Source organism: Arachis ipaensis, chromosome B6 (genome assembly GCF_059453495.1).
Source record: "Arachis ipaensis isolate K30076 ecotype BB chromosome B6, ASM5945349v1, whole genome shotgun sequence".
NCBI classification, from domain to species: Eukaryota; Viridiplantae; Streptophyta; class Magnoliopsida; order Fabales; family Fabaceae; genus Arachis; species Arachis ipaensis.
The window spans coordinates 113,457,715-113,474,391 of NC_142441.1; the positions used below are offsets into that span (position 1 = coordinate 113,457,715).

Sequence of the window (16,677 nt, forward strand, 5' to 3'; positions counted from 1 at the left end):
ATGGGTTACATGGTTTTTCAAAAAGGTGGATACGATAAAGTGGGTTTTACCAGCAAAGACCTACATAATCACATTAGTAAGACTAGGCATGGCAAAGTGAAAGACGGTGATGCATTTGCTGCGTTGGCCTATCTGTTGTCCAAGGTAGACAGTGACCCGTTATTTCTAGGAAAGTTCACCTTAAAAGATGGTAGGTTGGATAATTTGGTGTGGGCTAATGGAGCAAGTGTTGTTGATTACGAATGTTTTGGCGATGTACTCACTTTTGACACCACTTATAAGAAAAATGTCTACAACAAGCCCTTAGTCATATTTTCAGGGACCAACCACCATGGCCAAACAACTATCTTTGGATGCGCCCTGCTCTCAGATGAAAGGGCTAAAACTTTCAAGTGGGCACTGAAGGAATTTTTGAAAATCATGGCAAGAAAACTACCCGGAGGCGTTATGACAGACGGAGACCGTGCTATGAGAGAGGCTATCTTAGAAGTATTTCCTTGCATACCACACCGCCTTTGTGCATGGCATCTCCATTGTAATACGGTACAGAATATAAAAAATAAGCATTTTTTGGATGATTTTAATGTATTATTGTATGGGCAGTATACTGTACAAATATTTGAAGAGAGATGGAGCGAGATCATATCCAAATATGGACTTATCGAGAATGAATGGGTCCAGGGCATTTATAATGACAAAATGAAGTGGGCTACCGCATATTTGAGGGAGCACCTCTTTGGCCGCATAAGAACTACATCACAGTGTGAGGGAATTCATTCATTATTGAAGAACTATGTTGACAGTAAAACCAGTCTCCTTGAATTCATGCATAAATTCAGTGAAGTACTAAGGCATTACCGAAACAACCATCTTACTACTGACTTTGATACCTTTTATAAGTTTGCTGTTTTGACTACATGCTTAAAAAGTTTTGAGAAACAAGCTGCTGAACTTTATACTAGAAATATTTTCAAACTTGTGAAAGATAAGATAGAAGCAACAAGTGCCTTAAATGTGACTGAATGCCCAAACAGTGGAAACATTGTTGAGTACAACACGAGTGAGTATTTTAATTAACAATGGCTATTTAAAGTATCTTACGATAAAGACAAGGGCTTATTTGCGTGTGAGTGCAGACTATTTGAGGCTTGTGGATTACCGTGCTCCCACATCTTTGGGGTCTTGAAACATCGCAATGCAAAATGCGTCCCTACATCTCTTATCTTGAAAAGATGGACAAGAGATGCAAAGAGTGATTTTATATGCTCAATTGGGGAGCAAGACTCCGCTAATGATATAGTGCACACACTTAGATGCGGTGCAATGGCATCAATTTGTTGGAAGCTTTGTGATTATTGTTATTGTTATTGTGCACGAGAAATACCACATCGGTTGGGGAGGGAAACGAAGCATGCCTTATAAGGGTGTAGATACCTCTCCCTAGTATGACGCGTTTTGACGAGTGAGTGTGGGGGGCTTCGGCTATCATCCCTATCGTCAAAGACCAAACCGTGAGGCCTTGTGTGCCAAAGCGGACAATATAGTGCTAGCGGGTGGTCTGGGCTGTTACAAATGGTATCAGAGCCGGAGCCCAGATCAATGTGCCAGCGAGGGCGTTGGGCTCCCTTAGGGGGTGGATTGTAGAGTCCCACATCGATTGGGGAGGGGAACGAAGCATGCCTTATAAGGGTGTGGATACCTCTCCCTAGTATGACGCATTTTGACGAGTGAGTGTGGGAGGCTTCGGCTATCATCCCTATCGTCAAAGGCAAAATCGTGAGGCCCTGTGTGCCAAAGCGGACAATATCGTGCTAGCAGGTGGTCTGGGCTGTTACACAAAATAAAAGTGATACACAAGCGAGGCTTTCCCCCACGTCAGCGCTAATAGGTGATCCAGTTGTTGTGAAGTCAAAAGGGCTCCAAGAAAGGTTCCAAAAGGCCAAAAGAGGCGAAGATATTCACATTGTAAGTCAAGCAGGCATTTCAGTAGGACAGGTCCATTACTCATCAAGGAGGACTCACCCGCCGAATACTCAAATACTGAAGATGAACTAATGGTATTAATAGAATGCCTTTTTAATTAGTTACTTTATGCTTACCTATTATTTTAGTGTCTTTCGCAGAACTATTAAATAATGCTAAATTTTGAGCAATTTTTTCTATTTTTAGCAAGTTAAAGAATGTGATGCCAATAAACAGACTCTCTCTCAGGACAAAAAATCAAAAGAAAATACACCCGTGCACAATAACAATAACTTTAAAGTAAGCACTTGTCTATGTTATACCATGTATCAAATTTATCGTCATTTCGATTCAAATTTGCAACATATTATTCTAGTAGTGCTGATGCGTGGCGGATGTCGGCCGATTAAGAAATCAATATAGGAAATACGTTGCGAGTATAGCTCTTAACCAGCAAAAATCTGCTTCATCAATTTAAAAAAGTTGTCACAAAAGTTTAGAATAAAAATACTGGGAGTATGAGTTCCAGGTCGTCTCCCAACGAGTTGACAAAAGGGTGCTATCTTATTAATCAGGAGTTTTCTGGGTAATTTTGAGTTTGGGCAATGGGCAAATAAATAATTATAAATTAAAGCAGTGAAAATTAAAAGAGATTTATAATATTCAAAATAAAAGACCTTGACTGGGGAAATGATTAATTGGAAGTTCTATTCTTGTTGGAATTCTCTCAAGTGTAGTGTAAAGAGGTTGTTATTTTCACTTAGTTAACCCTTACTAAATAAAGAAAAGTCAAGTGATTGAGCTAACTCTTATTCGCAAATCCTAGTCCTCTCCCTTGGGAAGGTCTAGCATTAGTAAATACAGAATTAGCCAACAACTTCCAATTTAACTAATCACTTGAGCATTCTAACTCAAGTGTCTCCTTTTAATCAACCCCCATGTCAAGTTGGGAATCTACTCCATTGACATGAGAATTACTTGCATAGAATTAAATAAGGAATAAAAGGAAGACATGATAGACAATAACTATGATTCAATTAAAAGTAAAAGTAATCCTTTGCATTAATAAATTCTAAAAATAATCCAATTGTAACTCTAAACAAGAATTAAGAATATGGAATAATAAAGGAGTAAGAAAACAAACTAGAATAGTATCTTCAATGGAGGTGATGACTCTTCAATATCCAAAGCAAAAGCAATAAACTATGAAACTATGAATGTAAAAAAAAACCTAGAGAAAAATAATTTCTCTCCAGATTCAGATCTAAAAACTAAAACTATGCTAATGAGAATGTGTGTTGAGTCTCTGCATGTTTCCTGGCTCTAGTCTATGTTTCTGGGCCGGAAACTGGGTCAAAACTCGGCCCGAAATTGCCCCTAGCATTTTCTGTTATTTCTGCAGATCGCGCATGTCACGCGTACGCGTCAGTCACGCGTGTGCGTCACTGGTCGTTTTGGCATGTCACGCGTACGCGTCAGTCACGAGTGCGCATCTTTGTGCAAACTCCAATCCACACGTATGCGTCAGGCAAGCGCACGCGTCACTGCAAATTTCTCCATATCGCGCGCTCGCGTGAGCCATGCGTGCGCGTGGATGCTCGCTGGTTATCTCCTTAGTGTCTTGTGTTCCTTCCATTTTTGCAAGCTTCCTCTCTATTATCTAAGTCATTCCTGCCCTATAAAGCCTGAAACACTTAACACATAGATCACAGCATCGAATGGTATAAAGGAGAATTAAAATAGACAGATTAAAGATTCTAGGAAGCAAGTTTTTCAACCATAGAATAACACTAGGAAGGAATTGTAAAATCATGCAAATCATATGAATAAGTGGGCAAAGACTTGATGAAACCACTCAATTGAACACAAGATAAACCATAAAATAGTGGTTTATCAACCTCCCCACACTTAAACATTAGTATGTCCTCATGCTTAGCTCAAGGAGATAAAATAAATGAGTAGGGAAAAGTAAGACTCATGCAATGTAATGCAACCTATGCATTAATGCAACTATATGCTAAGATGATTTTGCCTACTTGGTTAAAAGAAAATAAGTTTTCCAAGACAAATATAAATCAAATTCCACTAATTAAAATCATACAGTAAAGACAAGTAAACTTGTAAGAAGACAGCTCATGAAAGCAGGGAACATAGAGTCAAGCATTGAACCCTCACTGATGGTGTATATGCACTCTAATCACTCAAGTGTATAGGGTAATCCACTTTAGTCTTCTCTAGTCATGCTTTCTAAACTTTGTTCTTCACCTAACCAATCAACAAGTATTTAATGTACCAATACAAACATCATGAGGTCTTTTCAAGGTTGTAATAGGGCTAAGATAAAGGTGATGGTATATATATGGCTAAGTGAGCTATGAATTGAATCCTTGATCAACCTAAGCTTTCACCTATACACACACTATATACTTTTTAAATTCATGCCTAGCTACCCAAAATTCCCACTTTTGTATTACATACTCATGCATCAACTTTTCTTTTAATTTGTATCATATATGCATTGATCTTTTTCTTTAACTTAACATTGGGGTAATTTTGTCCCTTTATTTATTTATTTAATCATTGAATATTTTTTTATTTTTTAAGGAAATATAAAAATAAACATAACATATCAATGCACATGGATTTGTTTAATTTTTTTTTCTGGTCTCACATGAGTAGGTACCCAAATTTCTAATATTTTATCATGACACATTCCCTATTAACCCATGTTCTCACAATTTTCCCACACTTAATTGACATACAATCTCTATCTTAAGCTAACCAAAGATTCAATTTGGGGTATTTAATTATTTTTTCGCTTAAGGCTAGTGATGTGGTAAAATATAGAACAAATGGGGATTAAAAAGGCTCAAAGTGGCTAACAAAGGTAATTGAAAGGGTAGGCTATTTGGGATAAGTGAGCTAATAATCAAATAATGGCCTCAATCATATGCATGCATATAACACATTAAACATCGGATATATAGGATGGAACAAAATATAGATTACAATCATAGAGAAGGAAACATACAAGAATAAAATATTATGGTTAAATAATGTAACCATGTAATTAAGCTCAAGATCTCACAGGTTGTGTGTTTTAGCTTTAAACCATGTTCCAATTTACAATCTTCAAACAGGTTTTTTAACTCAAAAGTTTTGATTTAAATTAGTGAAAATTTTCAAAAATAGGGTCTTAAAAAGAAACTTATTATTTTTCAACCAATTAGAACATGCATGCAAATACCTATTACTATGCAATCTATCCTATCCTAAACAAAAGAAAAATAAAATATTGGTGCTAAGAAAGAGCAGTTACCTCCAGAAGTCAGGTACTGACCGACCTCCCCACACTTAAAGCTTGGCACCATCCTCGGTGCCATCAGTCAGGAACAAAGGTGGGCTGGTAGCAGTATCTCCACAGTCGGGGTTGTCATGGCTCCCTGTGCTAGTAGATGAAGTGGAGTCCGGAGTGTCTGGTTCTTCTTTAGGTGGGTGGTTGTCAACAATCAGCTCCTTGAGGTATGTAAATTGGCGCTTGTTACGGCGCTCCATTTGCTTTGCCTGCCGGTCTAGTCAGTCTAACCTCTGAATTATCTGTAGGAGTAGCTAATTTGTTGAAGGTTTTTGTGATGTGGAAGGAGAAGGGATATCTTCCGCCGGTTCTGTGGTCTGGTTGATAGTGGCTATTGGAGGTCTGATGTACTTCCCGTTGGGGACGTACTGATCATCCCGTGGAATCATGGCCTTGGTGTCTCCAGCTCTGTAGGAAACTCCGGCTGCTGAGACTAGATCTGAAACTAAGGCAGGAAAAGGTAGGTTGCCCGCAATTTGTACGTGTCCCATGGCATTCCGGATGTGTCTTGGTAAGTTGAGAGGCTGGTCTGTAAGGATACACCAGAGTAGAACAGCCATATCTGCAGTGAAGGAGGACTCGTGAGTGCTCGAAAAGATGTAATGGGACATAATCTGTGCCCATACTCGAGCCTCCAAGGTGAGTGCTGAAGCCAATATGCCCTTAGGTCGGGATCGATGGTATCCATAGATCCATCTGCTGTCAGGTTGTGCTATAATTCTGAGGATGGTGTCCCAGTCAAATTGGTATGTCTGGCGTTTGAAAGAGGCTTCTTGGTATGCATCCAATCCTTCTGGAGCAGGAAAAAGATCTAAAGCTCGCTGAATGGCTTCTTCAGTTGTGGGGACTTGCTTTTGACGGACATAGACAGACTGCAGGGTTTGCATGTGAAAATTGGAGTAGAATTCGACTACCCATGAAAGATTGACCTGCCGTGGCTGTCTCCGTAAGAATTCCCATTGTCTGCGTTCAATTCGGGGATCAACAAAACTAACAATGTGGGTCGGGAGGATGAGGAGGTGCTCATTGTTATAGTTCCTCTCAGCCAGAATGGAGAACATCTGCTCACAGTAGCGGTTAGTGAACCGCGCAGTGTCCTTTGCTGGAAAGGTTTTCTCTGTTTCATTGACCTTAATGATCCTCTTGACTCGCTTTGTTGAGGGTTTTACTGATGTTGAGGATGGTTCCGCAGCTAGTGCTCTTTTTGTTCTTTTCCTTGCCGGTGGTTTGGGAGTAGCTTTCTCTTTACCCTTCTTGGTGGCCATCCTGAAAAGGGAAAAGGAAAGTAACATGTAAAGCTAAGGGTTAAAGCAAGGAAGAGCATAGTACAAGTGATAATCAATGCCAAGGTAAAGAAGGATGACTTTTATCACATGTTCGCGACTACATGTGATCAGTTCATCAATGGAAATATATCAAGTGCATATTCTGGCAAGATGCATGATGTTTATTAGCATGCCGGCAAAGGCATGAGTAGTATAGATCAAGCATCAAAAGTTAAATTGTATTATCACTCGTAACAAATTAGCCATCACGTTTGTATTGACAATTATATTTAATTAATAAAATATTTAAGGGTTTTTGTAAAAAACAGGCATTAGAGTAGAATGATAGAATAATTAAAATGCACAATGCTATACGGGCTTTTTCACAAATACTTAGCTTGCATGGTAAATATGTTATTGAAAGTATTGAATTTGAACATGCAAGCAACCCTAAGAATCAATATTAATTGTCAAACAATGCCTCAATATATCCACAAGCAAATATGGAAGAAAACAATCACCCAATTAAATTTCTAACACCAATTAAAAGGATGTAAAAAGAAAAAGAAAAAGAAAGACAAAGAAAATATAGATAATGAAATTAAAAAGAAAAAGAAGAAGAAAACATAAATAAAAGTAATAATGGAAAAGTAAAAAGGGAAAGAAGAAAAGAACCTTGATGAAGAAGATGAAGAAGGAGGGAAAAAGTAGTAGAAAGTAAGATAGAATAAAGAAGAAGAGGGAAGAAGAAAGAAATAAGAAGGGAGAAGAAAGAATTAGGATTGGGGGAGAAAAGATAAGAATTCTGGCGCAGATCTAGTTAAACTGTGCGTTGCATGCGACGTGGACGCGTGCATCACGCGTTCACGTGGGTTGCGCTATTTTCAAGTGACGCGTACGCATAAGGGACGCGTACGCATGAAATGAATTGTGCTATTGGCGCGAGAGCAGCCTCGCACACGCACAACTCTCTGTTCAATTCGCATATTTGCCAAAAATTCAACCGACGCGTGCGCGTGAGGGATGCGCACGCGTGGATGGCCTGGAGGGGAAAATGACACGTTCGCATCAATGACGCGCACGCGTGATGTTGCTCGTTCTCCTAGCACCATTCCAGCATCAAGGCATTACAACTCTCTGCCCAAACCTTGTTTACACCGATTTTTGCAGGGTCACGCGTAGGCGTGGGTGATGCGCACGCGTGGAAGGCTGATTTTGCAAGTGACGCGGACGCGGTCGCATGGGCGTGTTTGTGCCTAAGGCACGCCTCAAGCCATGCTCCCGCGCAACTCTCTGTTTCTTTTCTTCTTTGTTTCGAATGCACGTATGACGCGTACGCGTCAGAAACGCTCGAGCGTCACATGCCCTTTTTTTATTATGCAGAATGCAAAATGAAGACGCTGATGCAGATGTTATGAATGACACTAATAAACATAAAGGAGAATAAAATAAAATAAAACTAAGACTGAAAAGGAACGATCATACCATGGTGAGTTGACTCCCACCTAGCACTTTGCTTTTACTTCCTTAAGTTGGACGGTCTTCAGGCTCATTCTACTACTGTTGGTGGGTCTTCCAAGAGGAAGACCTCTAACTCTTTGTGTTCCTTCATCCTTTCACCATGATAAAGCTTTAAGCGATGTCCATTGACCTTGATGCAATTGGAACTTGAAGGATGACGCAGGTGGAAGATGCCATATGGCTCTGCTTTCTCCACTTTGTAGGGACCTTCCCATCTGGATCTCAGCTTTCCTGGCATGAGTCTCAACCTGGAGTTGTAAAGGTGAACCAGATCTCCTGGTCTGAACTCTCTTCTCTTGATATGCTTGTCATGCACAACCTTCATCTTCTCTTTGTATAATCTGGAGTTGTCATATGCTTCGAGTCGAAGGGTCTCCAGTTCTACTAGTTGCAGCTTTCTTTCAGCACCAGCTTGCTCGAATCCCATGTTGCACTCCCTCACAGCCCAGAAAGCCTTGTGTTCCACCTCTACTGGAAGGTGGCAAGCCTTTCCGTACACTAAGCAGAAGTGGCTCATCCCAATAGGTGTCTTGTACGCTGTCCGATATGCCCAGAGTGCATCAACAAGTCTGGTGCTCCAGTCCTTCCTATGAGGCTTTACTATCTTTTCCAGAATACACTTTATTTCTCTGTTAGATACCTCTGTTTGTCCATTGGTCTAAGGATGGTATGCTGTTGCCACTTTGTGAACTATTCCATGTTTCTTCAGTAGTCCTGCTAGTCTCTTGTTACAAAAGTGAGTGCCTTGATCACTCACGATTGCTCGCGGTGATCCAAAGCGACATATAATATGGTTTCTAACAAAGGAACAACAGTGTTAGCATCATCAGTACGGGTGGGAATCACTTCTACCCATTTAGAAATATAATCTACAGCTAATAGTATATAAAGGTAACCACTAGAGTTTGGAAATGGACCTATGATGTCAATACCCCAAACATAAAAAATTTCACAGAAAAGCATAATCTGTTAGGGCATCTCATCCCTCTTGGATATATTACCAAACCTTTGGCATGGAGAACAAAATTTACAAAAAGCAGCAGCATCTTTAAAAAGAGTAGGCCACCAGAATCCACAGTCTAAAATTTTTCTAGCTGTTCTTTGAGGACCAAAATGTCCTCCACTCTCAGAAGAGTGGCAGGCCTCTAAAATGGACTGCAATTCTGATTGAGGCACACACCTTCTAATTACCTGGTCAGCGCCACACCTCTATAAGTATGGGTCATCCCATATATAATATTTAGACTCGCTTTTCAGCTTGTCTCTTTGATGCTTAGTAAAATTGGGAGGGAAAGTATGACTGACTAGATAATTAGCTACAGGTGCATACCAAGGAACTACTTCAGATACTGCATGCAAGCTATCAAATGGAAAAGCATCATTGATAGGAGTGGAGTCATCCTTAATGTGCTCAAGGCAACTCAAGTGGTCTGCCACTAAATTTTGGTTACCACTCCTATCCTTAATTTCTAAATCAAATTCTTGCAGCAACAGTATCCAACGTATCAACCTTGGTTTGGACTCTGTTTTAGCTAATAAATATTTTAAAGCTGCATGGTCTGAGTACACTACCACCTTGGTACCAAGTAAATAGGCTCAGAATTTATCCAGAGCAAAAACAATAGCCAAAAGCTCTTTTTCAGTGGTGGTGTAATTATACTGAGCAGCATCTAAGGTCTTAGACGTATAAGCAATTACGAAAGGATCCTTACCTTCGCGCTGAGCGAGCGCCGCTCCTACTGCATGGTTGGAGGCATCACACATAATCTCAAAAGGCTGGCTCCAGTCTGGTCCTCTCACAATTGGAGCTTGAGTCAGTGCGATTTTCAGCTTATCAAATGCTTGCATGCAATCCTCACTCATCTCGAACTCAACATCTTTCTGTAGTAGTCTGGATAAAGGCAATGCTACCTTACTGAAGTCCTTAATAAATCTCTGGTAAAAACCTGCATGGCCAAGGAATGAACGGACTTCCCTCACGGAGGAGTGGTAAGGTAAACTAGAAATGACATCTACCTTTGCTGGATCTACAGAAATACCAGTATTAGAGACAACATGGCCTAGAACAATCCCTTGTTTTACCATAAAATGACATTTTTCAAAATTCAATACAAGGTTTGAGCTAACACACCTGTCTAATACTCTAGCTAAACTATCCAAGCAAAGGTTAAACGAATCACCATATACGCTAAAATCATCCATAAAAACTTCCATACAGCTCTCAATAAAATCTGAAAAGATACTCATCATGTATCTTTAGAAAGTAGCCGGTGCATTACATAAGCCAAAAGGCATCCTCTTATATGCATATGTTTCAAAGGGACATGTAAAAGTAGTCTTTTCCTAATCTTCAGGAGCTATATGAATTTGAAAATAGCCTGTATAATCATCTAAAAGTAGTAATGGGATTTACCTGACAGGCGATCAAGCATCTGATCAATAAATGGCAAGGGGTAATGATCCTTGCGAATAGCTTGGTTGAGACGCCTGTAATCAATGCAAACTCTCCATAAAATCTGCACTCTAGTTGTCAGGAACTCTCCATGCTCATTCTTTACTGTTGTGACTCCAGACTTCTTGGGCACCACTTGCACTGGACTGACCCATTCACTATCTGAGATGGGGTAAATGATATCTGCTTCAAGCAGCCTGGTCACTTCTTTCTTGACAACTTCTAAGATGGTGGGATTCAATCTTCTTTGGGGTTGACGGACAGGCCTTGCTCCCTCTTCTAAGAATATTCTGTGCTCACAAACTTGAGGGCTGATGCCTACTATATCCACCAAGCTCCACCTAATTGCTCTCTTGTGTCTTCTCAGCACACTGAGCAGCTACTCCTCCTGTTGGGAAGTGAGTTCCCTTGCAATGATAACTAGGAGCTTCTGATTATCCTCAAGGCTAGGCTCTGGATTATCTGGAAGGGGCTTTAATTCCAATATCTGCTCAAGGCTAGGCTCTGGATTATCTGGAACTATTGATAATGGCAAAGTGTCCTCATTGTGTTCAGAGGGTGTCCCCACACTTGGACCTTGCTCCACGTACTTCTTTTCTACTTCTTCTTGGTGAACTTTAGCTACAGTTTCATCAATGATGTCGCACTGGAAGATAGAATGATCTTCCGGAGGGTGCTTCAAAGCTTCATTTAAACTGAAACTTACAGCTTTGCCATCTATCTCAAAGGAGTAAGTTCCTGAGAATACATCCAGCTTGAACTTTGAAGTTTTCAGGAATGGTCTTCCAAGCAGGATTGATGATGGTCTTCCTGAGTCATTAGGGGGAATTTCCAAGATATAGAAGTCAATGGGAAATGTGAGCCCCTTAATGCTCACTAGCAGGTCTTCAGCAATTCCAACCACTGTAATAATGCTTTTATCTGCTAACACAAAACGAGCTGCCAACCTTTTTAAAGGAGGGAGCCTCAAAGCATCATATATAGACAATGGCATTATACTAACACACGCTCCTAAATCACACATGCAGTCATAAAATATTACACCTCCAATGGTACCGTTAACCATGCATGGACCTGGGTCACTACATTTTTCAAGTATACCCCTCATTAAAGCAGATATAGAACTACCTAAAGGAATAGTTTCTAGTTCATTAATTTTATCTTTATGTATGCATAAATCTTTTAGAAACTTTGCATATTTAGGTACTTGTTGAATAACATCAAAAAGGGGAACAGTTACCTCAACCTTTTTGAAAATTTCTACCATTTTGGGATCAAGTTCCATCTGCTTCCTAGACTTCCTTGCAAGGTGTGGAAATGGGATAGGAATGGCGCCACTTGCAGCTTCTGTGTCCTTTGGTTCTCCATTCCTTGGCTGAACTACTTCTTCTTCAACCATGTCTTGTACTTCTTCTTCCTCTTCAGCATTTTCCACTTCAACTAAGTCTTCAACTGGGGTGTGTTCTTGTGGGTTTGGCTCCTCCTGATTCCTCTCTTGCAGTGTAGTTTCGGACCTCAAAGTGATGGCATTGATGCCACCCTTGGGGTTAGGTAAGGGTTGAGAAGGAATTCTACTAGAGCTTAAAGGCTGATTGGTGGAAGCAGGTAATGAATCTATCTGGGAGACGAGAACTTGTAAAGTGGCATTCAGACCATTTAGAGTAGAGTTCAGTGTAGTCTGCATGTCTTGTTGTCCTTGTGCAAGAGAACGAAGCATCTCGTCATTTGATGAGGAAGGAGGATAAGTGATCTGAGGGACCTGTTGTTGGTTGTGCTGGGATCCTTGGGACTGCCTTAGGTGGGGTGCTCTGTAAGGCTGGTTCGGATTCTGCGGTTGATAGGAATGGTTCTCTTGATTCCGGTTCTGCTGATTGTTATTGTTATTCCACCTCTGGTTTCCCTGATTGTCTCTGCCCCTCTGTTATAGTTGTCCTTCCAACCATGGTTGGAATTATCTCTCCAACCCTGGTTGGAGCTGTCCTGCCACCCTTGGTTATAGTTCCCACCGTGGTTGTAGTTGCCGCCTTGTTGATTGTATCCTTGATTCGGGCGGTCATAGAAGTTATGAGTAGCTGCCACAGTGTTGTCTTCTTGTTGGAACTGCGGGCACTCATCACTGTAGTGACTATAATCAGCACAAATTCCGCATACTCTTTGGGGGACCAACTGTTGGCTTTGTTGTGGAGGGGGAGGCTGAGGTTGTTGTTGATTCAACTGCATCTGCTTCAGTAGGTTGGTCATCTCACATATACTCTATGTAAGAGCAGAAGTCTCAATACTAGAGGAAACTTCTGCAATAGCCTTTGAGTGGTTGTTCCTGTGCTTATGATTCCGAATGGATTCAGCTAAGTCGCTGATCAATTTCCATGCTTCATCTGCGGTCTTGTACTTTTTCAGAGAACCATTACTAGCACCATCCATTGTAGTCTTATCCCGAGGATTCATGCCTTGAGTAAAGTAGCTGATCAACAATAACTTGTCAATCATATGATGGGGGCATGCGTCTAGAAGATTCTTGAAGCGCTCCCAGTACTCATAAAGAGTCTCTGATTCACCCTAAACAATGCAGGAGATCTTTTTCCTCAGTCTATCTGTAACTTCAGCTGGAAAGTATTTTTCCAGGAATTCTCTCCTGAACATATCCCAGTTAGTAACGGTCGCTTCAAGTTGAGTGTAGTACCACTCCCTCGCCTTTCCCTCAAGAGAAAACGGGAAGGCGGTTAAAAAAATAGAAGTTTCATCTGCACCATGACGCCTTACAGTAGAACAGGCTGTCTAAAAATCCCTTAGGTGCTTGATAGGCTGCTGAGCGGGTAAGCCATGAAACTTGGGCATCAAGTTGATTAGTGCAGTCTTCAGTTCAAAATCTGCAGTTAGATTTGGGTGACGCACTTGATACGGTTGCAGAATAAAGTCTGGGGCTCCTGCCTCCTGGAGAGTGATCCTCCTGGGTGCCGCCATGTTACCTGCACCTAAATCAACCGGATTAGTAGAGACGGAGCTTGTTTCTTCCTTAGATGGCGATTCAGATTCGCCCTCAGAAGAGACTGGTGAATTGATAATAATCACTTCACCATCCTCAGAGGCTAACCTGCGCCGAGCTCGCCTAATATGCAAAAGAGTTCTTTCAATTTCAGGATCAAATGTGGCTAAGCTCGGATCAGACAGTGAACGCGTCATTCAATGAAAGAAACATACAGCTCATGGTAATAAAATAAAATAAAATACGCAAAAATTAAAAATATGTACACTAATTAATAATTTAGCACACAATTGCAACTCCCCGACAACGGCGCCAAAAATTGATGCGTGGCGGAAGTCAGCTGGTTCGTGGCAGAATTTAGGCCAATTAAGAGAATTTTAATAGGAGAACAGCGTTGCAAGTATAGCTCTTAACCAGCAAAAATCTGCCTCACCAATTTAAAAAGGGTGTCACAAAAATTTAGAATAAAAATACTGGGAGTATGAATCCCAAGTCATCTCCCAATGAGTTGCAAGAAAGGATGCTATTTTATTAATTAGAAATTTTCACGAGAGTTTGAGAGTTGAATAACGAGCAATTAAATAATTGTAAATTAAAGCAATAAAAACTAAGAATGATTATTAATATTCTAGATAAAAATTCTTGACTGGGGGAATGATTAATTGGAAGTTTTATCCTTGTTAGGATCTCTTAAGTGTAGTATTAAAAAGGTTGTTGTTTTCACTTAGTTAACCCTTACTAAATAAAGGAAAGTCAAGTGATTGAACTAACTCTTATTCGCAAATCCTAGTCCTTTCCCTTGGGAAGGTCTAGCATTAGTAAATACAGAACTAGCCAACAACTTCCAATTTAACCATTACTTAATCCTTCCAACTCAAGTGTCTCCTTTTAATCAACCCCATGTCAAGTATGGAGTCTACTCCAATGACATGAATATAACACTCACAAAAATAATAGAAGAAGACATGATAAATTAAATTAAATTAATTAAAGGTAAAGGTAATCCTTTGCATTAACAATCCATAAAAATAATCTAATTACTACTTTAAACAAGAATTAAGAATATAGAATAAATAAAAGAGTAAGTAAGAAAACAAACTAGAATAGTATCTTCAACGGAGGTAATGACTCTTCAATATCCAAAAGCAAAAGCAATAAATTGGGAATGTAAAGAGAAACTAGAGGGAGAGTAATTCCTCTCTAGATTCAGATTTAAAAACCTAAAACTATCCTAATGTGTATGTGTAAAGTCATGTCTCTGTGTCGTGTTGAGTCTCTGTATGTTCCCTGGCTTTATTCTGTATTTTTGGGCCGAAAACTGGGTCAAAACGCGGCCCAAAATCGCCCCCAGCATTTTCTGTTAATTCTACAGATCGCACAGGTCACGCGTACGAGTCGTCCACGCGTTCGCGTCTTTCAGCGATTTTCCTTGTCACGCGTATGCGTCGTCCACGCGTTCGCATCATTCGTGCAGACTCCAATCCGCGTGTACGCGTCAGGCACGCGCATGCATCGCTGCAATTTTTCCATTCCGCGCGCTTGTGTGACCCATGCGCGCGCGTCAGTATTTGCTGGTCATCTCCTTAGTTTCTTGTGTTCCTTCCATTTTTGCAAGCTTCCTCTCCATTTCCTAAGTCATTCCTGACCTATAAAGCCTGAAACACTTAACACACGGATCATGGCATCGAATGGTATAAAGGAGAATTAAAAATACATAAATTAAAGTTCTTTAGGAAGCAAGTTTTCAATCATAAAACAATATTAGGAAGGAAAATGTAAAATCATGCAATTAGTATGAATAAGTGGGTGATGACTTGATAAAACCACTCAATTAAACACAAGATAAACCATGAAATAGTGGTTTATCAACCTCCCCACACTTAAACATTAGCATGTCCTCATGCTTAGCTTAAGGAGATAAAACAAATGAGTAGGAAAAAGTAATACTCATGCAATGCAATGCAACCTATGTATATAAATGCAACTATATGCTAAAATAATTTTGCTTATTTAGTTAAAAATAAATAAGTTCTTCAAGACAGAAATAAATCAAATTCCACTAATTCAAATTATATAGTAAAAGCAATTAAACTTGTAAGAAGACATCTCATGAAAGCAGGGAACATATAATTAAGCATTGAACCCTCACTGATGGTATATATGCACTCTAGTCACTCTAGTGTATAGGGTAATCACTCTACTCTTCTCTAATCATGCTTTCTAAACCTTGTTCTTCACCTAACCAATCAACAAGTATTTAATGTACCAATGCAAATATCATGAGGTCTTTTCAAGGTTGTAATGGGGCCAAGGTAAAGGTAAGGGTATATATATGGCTGAGTGAGCTATAAATTGAATCCTTGATTAACCTAAGCTCTTACCTATACATACACTTTATACTTTTAAATTCATGCCTAGTTACCCAAAGTTTTCCCATTTTTGTATTATATACTCATGCATCAACTCTTCTTTTAACTTTGTATCACATGTGCATTGATTTTTCATTAGGCTTAACATTGGGGTAATTTTGTCCCCTTATTCATTTATTTAATTGAATATTTTTGGAATTTTTTGTGCAGCATAAAAATAACATTGCCAATGCACATGGATTTATAATTTTTCTTAGTTTCACATGAGTAGGTACCCAAATTTTCAATATTTTATCATGACACATTCCCTTATTAACCCATGTTCCCACAATTTTCCCATACTTAATTGACACACAATTTCTATCTTAAGCTAACCAAAGATTCAATTTGGGGTATTACTTGTTTTTCTGCTTAAGGCTAGTAATGTGATAAAATATAGAACAAATGGGATTAAAAGGCTCAAAGTGGCTAACAAAGGTAATTGAAAAGGTAGGCTATTTAGGGTAAGTGATTTAATAATCAATTGATGGCCTCAATCATATGCATACATATAACACATTAAATATTGGACATATAGGATGGAACAAAATATAGATCACAATCATAGAGAAGCAAATACACAAGAATAAAATATTATGGTTAAATAATGTAACCATGTCATTAGGCTCAAGTCTCACAGGTTGTGTGTTCTAGCTTTTAACTATGTTCCAAATACAATTTCCAAAAAAGTTTAACACAAAAATTTTGATTTAAATTAGTGAAATTTTTTT

At 39.5% G+C, this 16,677-nt stretch overlaps 1 protein-coding gene across 1 annotated transcript in view; it reads left to right on the plus strand.

Moving 5' to 3' along the window:
* LOC107647123 (protein FAR1-RELATED SEQUENCE 5-like) overlaps positions 1-16,677 on the plus strand; it is a 40,843-nt gene continuing 24,166 nt past the window's right edge. The window contains exons 1-4 of the mRNA XM_016351245.2: positions 1-489; positions 604-1,049; positions 1,137-1,299; positions 1,819-1,965. Of these exons, the coding sequence (XP_016206731.2) occupies positions 1-489; positions 604-1,049; positions 1,137-1,299; positions 1,819-1,965 (1,245 nt within the window). The remainder of the gene's footprint in view (positions 490-603; positions 1,050-1,136; positions 1,300-1,818; positions 1,966-16,677) is intronic.